Source organism: Palaemon carinicauda, chromosome 27 (assembly GCF_036898095.1).
Source record: "Palaemon carinicauda isolate YSFRI2023 chromosome 27, ASM3689809v2, whole genome shotgun sequence".
Lineage (NCBI taxonomy): Eukaryota > Metazoa > Arthropoda > Malacostraca > Decapoda > Palaemonidae > Palaemon > Palaemon carinicauda.
In genome coordinates this window covers 10803199-10809644 of record NC_090751.1, presented here as the reverse complement: position 1 = coordinate 10809644, position 6446 = coordinate 10803199, and the positions used below count along the sequence as shown (strand labels likewise).

Below are 6446 nucleotides of genomic sequence, written 5' to 3'. Positions count from 1 at the left end.
AAAAAAAAAAAAACGGACGTATGTCCGCTTATTCAACATAAAAACATTAGCTGTAAGTTTGACCTTTTGAAGTTCCAGTAACTGAGACAAAGAAGTCAAAATTTCGACCTTCAAATTCACGCCCCTTCCCGCTTCCTTTCAAAAGAAAGCAAAGAGAAACAAACACACGCACATACACTCTGTTATGTGGTGTAATTCAGGATGTCATGCTGACATATTTTCCGTTTGAGATCCTTTCTACTTTAGAAACTACCTCAATTAAATATATTATTATTATTATTATTATCATTATTATTATTATTTTTATTAATATTATTACTTCCTAAGCTACAACCCTAGTTGGAAAAATCAGGATAATATAATCCCAGGGGCTCCAACAGGGAAAATACCCAGCGAGGAAAGAAAAAAAGGAAAAACAAAATATTTGAAGACATTTAAATGAATATCTCCTATATAAACTACATAAAATTTAACAAAACAAGAGGAAGAGAAATTAGATAGAATAATGTGCCCGAGTGTACCCTCAAGCAAGAGAACTCTAACCCAAAACAGTGAAAGGCCATGGTACAGAGGCTAGAACTTCAAAAGTTCAAAGTTGGAGCAAATGTTTTTATGTTGACCAGGCTGACATGAGTCTTTTCATAGTTTATTTATGACATATTTGTTTTTGACGTTGTTAATAGTTTTTATAGGACATGTCTGTTTTGACGTTGTTACTGTTTTTAGAATGATATATTGTTAATTTATTCTCATTATTTATTTATTTCCTTTCCTCACTGGGCTATTTTTCCCTGTTGGGGCCCTTGGGCTTATAGCATCTTGCTTTTCCAACTAGGGTTGTAGCTTGGCTAGCAATACTAATAATAATATGGCACTACCCAAGACTAGAGACTAGTATTGTGATTACAGTTTTTGTATACAATCCTTCATAATTATCAATCAATCTTTCATGTGTAGATGGCCCATAAGTGACGGAAGTGAAAACCTATATAACAGACAAATAGTGAAAACTGTGACCAATAAAATATTCACATACCAAGAGAGAAACACAAATCATATATTGTAAATCAGGAAAATAAAGCACGTTTAAAGGCAGCTCATGAATGGAAAAGGCAAGGGACAGTGACATTGTCATAGCAAGCTGGACAATGCCCTAGAGACTAACCATATCTAGATTTAATCGGTGGCCAAGCTCCCTCTCCAGCCCAGCTAGGACCAGGGAGGCCCAGGCAATGGCTGATGATGACTCAGCAGGTAGACCTATAGGCTACCCAAACGCCTATTCCTTAGCTTACAAGGATGGTGAGGTTGCAGATACTAAAGGAACTAACGAATTTGAACGGGACTCTAATACCGGTCTGGCGATCACCAGAGAGACGTCACCAATAGGCCACAACAACACAAAACAACGCACTATTTCTTCAAGCAAAAGCACTAATGGAAATTCCCAATTAAAATGGAATTCATGGATAGTGTTCTAAACTGTGTAGCTCCAATTCAGCCCCAAACCAATTTAGCTCCTAATATTCTGTTCACTGTTTAAGGTTGGGTTATGTCAGATTAGATTAGGTTAGGTTGAGTTATAATAGGTTGGTTTAATTTGTTCGGTGCCAAAATATTATTTAAATGGAAACTAAGAAGGTTTGGTCGAAACGGTTAAAGGCCATTTTCATGGTTAAGATCCTGGTCAAGATCCTATTGACACATTATTATTATTATTATTATTATTATTATTATTATTATTATTATTATTATTATTATTAGTAGTAGTAGTAGTAGTAGTAGTAGTAGTAGTAGTAGTAGTAGTAGTAGTAGTAGTAGTAGCTAAGCTATAACCTTACTTGGAAAAGCAAGATGCTATAAGCCCAAGGACTCCAACAGGGAAAAACAGCCCAGTACGGAAATGAAACAAGTCTATGAATACAGTACGAGAGAAGTAATACAACCAAAATAAAATCTTTTAAGAACAGTGACAACATTAAATTAGATCTTTCATATATAAACTATAAAAAGCAAAATACTAACTAGTTGGTTTATATTTTAAAATGACACGGATTTCAGAAAACTTCAGACATATATGAAAGAAAACAGTAGCATTTCAAACAATACTTTCAGGTTACATTAAATAATTTCTATATAATTCATAAAAGCAATCTTGAAATAGAAAGGAACCTGAAGTGTTAAGAAACATACGATCATTAATCTAAGAAAATTTTAACCTAAACTGATCATATCACTTCGAAAGTTCAAACTCGCAGCAAATGATTTTATGTTGAACAGGCTTACAAAAGTCCTTTTATAGTTTATATATGAAATATCTGTTATAATGTTGTTAAAGTTTTTGAAATATTTAATTAAATTTTTCATTACTTCTTATATCATTTACTTAGTTCCTTATTTCCTTTCCTCACTGGGCTATTTTCATCTGCTGGAGTCCTTGGTCTTATAACATCTTAATTTGCCAACTAGGTTTGTAGCTTAGGTAGTAGTATTAATAATAATAATAATAATAATAATAATAATAATAATAATAATAATAATAATAAAGCGAATGCCATATGACGAGAATATCAATAAAGTCTTAGTTTTACTTGGCTTTAGCATCTTAAACCAATGACTGGGCTAAATACTGATCTATTCCTGATCTATTCAAAAGTTCAAACTTGCAGCAAATATTTCGATGTTGAACAGTCATACATAGGTTTCTTTTTATAGTTTTTATTTGAAAGATCGTTCAATGCTGTTACTGTTCTTAAAATATTTTATTATAATTGTTCATTAAGTTTCATTTAGTTTATTTATTTCCTTATTTTCTTTCCTCTATGGGCTATTGTTCCTTGTTAGAGGCCTTGCGCTTATAGCATCCTGCCTTTCCAACTAGGGTTGTAGCTTAGCTAGTAATAATAATAATAATAATAATGATAATAATAATAATAATAATAAGATGATCATGATGAAGATGATGAGACAGTCTTATGAAAACTTTCTTTTTGCACTTTGGCACAGTGAATAATTGCACAAAAATCAGCATCATCTAAATACTGTACTACCTTCCATTCCTAGACTGGCAATGATGTCACTTGTAGAGAACAAACCAACCGAAGATTTCAGAGCACTACACTACTGAGGGGCACCAGACAAGACAGACCCATTATCAAAACGACATAAACAAGAATTCTCTCAGAGAAGTCACTTGAAAGGCAGTGAATGAGAGTATGAGCATGTCGTCTTATACCTTAGAGGCGTGGTTTATTAACAAACACTATTGATAAACAAGTAACAACTGAAAAAACTTGTCTAGTTCTAAGCTCCCATCCAATGTTAAGTTTGTTGATTGGATTGGATGTAGGAATTTGGCAGTTGTTCTAAGAAATAAAAGTTTAAGAACTTGGGCTTTAAAAGAAGAAAAGGAGGCTGGAACAGATATGAAGTATATGTGTACTGAGTAGATTTCTTTTGGATGGTGTTGATTGGGTGTCCAATAGGACAAAAGGTAGATTAATAATAGCTGTTGATACACAGTTTCTCCAGATGCAAAATCCTAGTTTCAAGTTAAATCTATAGATATTTTCAGTACTTTTGTATATTCTTAGCAACCTTAATTAACAGAGTATGGGTAGATATATGCCTGTACTTGATACACACTGTGTTGCAAGATGAATCTTTTTTTTTTCAAAAAAGATATTTAAAAGAATAAATAATAATGTATACTAGGTTGCCAAAGAGGGGCAGTGATAGTCTATAACCCTGAAATTTTCTATGATAAGATTTCTTTCATGTCCCTTGATACCAACGGACAAAAGTACTCGTGTCTGACTTCACTCGCAGTTTACAAAAAAGCTAATTAGGTTATTAATTTAAAAAAAAAAAAAAAACATTTATATTACTTTACATCTTGGCAAAGATTGATTGATTGATTTAAAGTTTTCAGGCATCCTGTCATCTAAGGTCATTGACGCCGATCTTGGCAAAGAGCGGAAAGTAAATCTACCAAGGGTACATTCGGGCACTCTATTCTATCTTATTTCTCTCACTCTTGATTTCTTAGGTTTTTATAGTTTATATATGAAACATCTAATTTAATGTTACTGTTCGTAAAATATTTCATTTTGATTGTTCATAATTCTCTTGTAGTTTATTTCCACACTTTCCTAACTGGGCTATTTTCCCCAACTGGGTTATAGCATCTTTTCTAACTAGAATTGTAGCTTATCTTGTAATAACAACAACAACAATAATAATAATAATAATAATAATAATAATAATAATAATAATAATAATAATAATAATAATAATGATAATGATAGTAATAATAATAATAATAATAATAATAATAATAATAATAATAATAATAATAATAATAATTAATCAGTCAATAGGCACATTTGACATACCATGATGTAAATTATATCAGTATTACTTAAATACTAGAATAATCAACGCATTATTTTTTAATCTGCCAGACCCTTTCCAACATTGTAATTCAATACAGTGCAAAATAGTAAGTAATTTTAATTTGAATTTAATCAAACATTTAAGAAACTTTCCTAAAAGAAACCATTGATTTTCCGTGAAGCAAAACATTAACTAAAATACTGCCATAATCAAACAAATCTCTCACTGTAATATAACAATAATGAAAGTGAGATTACTATTATAATCTTTAAATCAAAAGGAAAAATGAAGGAACTAACAAAAAGGAAATTTAAACAACGTTACCTTGTTTCTCCTGGAAAACTTCCTCCCTAGTTTTTCTTTCACCAGACTGAAACTCTTCGGATACACCTGAAAGGACTGTCTGGCCACTTTACCCCGCTTCTGGGTGGTGTACCTGGAATTTCTCAAGACCTGGCCAGGTCTCGGTGTAGGTGCGATTGGAATGGTCGAAAGGGACCGAAGAGAACCGTTTAGGGAAACGGCAGATGACCTAACCCTCCAGTTATCACGACGACTGGGCGGTACTTGGGAGTTACCTTTACTTTTGTTGTTGCTTTTATCAGTTGCTAACTTGGCAACTGGTGCCGGTCTGTCGTGGTCAAGCCAGTTGCCCTGATCTTTGGCTACTGTGGTTATAACGTCCATTTCTTTGTCTATGTCGTCCTCGGAATCTTCAGATTGCTTTTGATTATCTTCAGCGGTGACTAGTAGGTTATCAGTGTTATTCTGGTCTGTCTCTTCACCAAAGTTATCACTAGGTGATGCATTCTGAGCTTTCTCTACATAGTTTACATCTTTCCTGTAAGACTCCTCGGCATTATTTCTGGATAATCCATCCTTTGACACAGCCCCTTCTATATTATCTAGACTCTGTTCATGGCTGTAAAATTTATTGAGCAGACGAACCCCTTTCCAGGAAGAGGGGTCATTACCAGGCTCGACTGACTTCGAGCTGGAACCTTCCTTAGTGCTTGGCTTTCCCTTCATCCTTACGATCAAGCTGTCCCTATTCCAGTTGCCGTCTTGACCCTTATCCGCTGCCACAGGCTTAGTGGCTGGAACCTTCACATACAGCTCATCTTTGCTACTGTGGAAGATCTTCATTCGGCCGAGAATGCGATTCTTGAGACTTTCTTTAGAGACCGAGACTGCCACACCTGAGGGAAAATGAGTCACCTTCTCAGCTGTGCTAATGTCAGTCCAGCTACTCGACCTTATAGTTTCGGCCACCGGCGAAGGAGCATTTCTGTCCGTTGACAACACAGCCAAGTCACGATTTGATTCAGAGGGTTTTGCTCCGTTGGTGGTTTTGGCTTTAGGTTTCCTTCTGAAGGAGTTGCGTATTTTCTGGAAGTCGACGGAGCGGGATGCGCGCATCCCTCCAAAAGAGGGTTTAGGGGTGAAAGCCTCCATGTTACAGATGAAAATATGTCGCCCTTATAAAGTTCTGGGAATTTTGCATGAAAGTAAATGGGGGATAAATTGTATTTCATATAGTTTTTCTGATATTTTTCTACGTGAGCAAATGGATTATCCACTATTTTTCTATGTACTTATAAGTACTTTTAGCTATTTACTTACACTTAAAGGATCATATTGTATTCTTCCATTCACTTAACTATGACGTGGCTTTTATAGCACACTGTACACTTGAATGGATGCCTTAGTATTCTATACACTTAATGGATTAAATAAAATTTTTCTTTACAACTAAATGGACCATCTAGCACTTTTCTATGTACTTTACTTGACCCTCTATTAATTTTCCATGTATCTTAGTGATAACTCTTGCATTTTGTATACATTTAATGGATAATATAGGTTTTGTATATACTCTAATCTTTCCGTATTTGGAACATAATTTAATACAAGTACGACCATTAAAAAATATAAAATCTAAACAATATTTGTTTATAAAGGGCTTTTACACACCCAGTTTCAGGGAATGAAAGTAACAACGATTGTCACTCGTGACTGTTAAGGGAGAAATGAAGCGGCCATTAATAACG

General features: G+C 34.1%; 1 protein-coding gene across 1 annotated transcript in view; it reads right to left on the bottom strand.

Moving 5' to 3' along the window:
• The window catches only part of LOC137620474 (uncharacterized), a 31285-nt gene extending 25062 nt beyond the window's left edge, over positions 1-6223 (bottom strand). The window contains exon 1 of the mRNA XM_068350631.1: positions 4720-6223. Coding sequence (XP_068206732.1) covers positions 4720-5850 — 1131 coding nt within the window. The 5' untranslated portion in view covers positions 5851-6223. The remainder of the gene's footprint in view (positions 1-4719) is intronic.
• Positions 6224-6446: the final 223 nt, after the last annotated feature.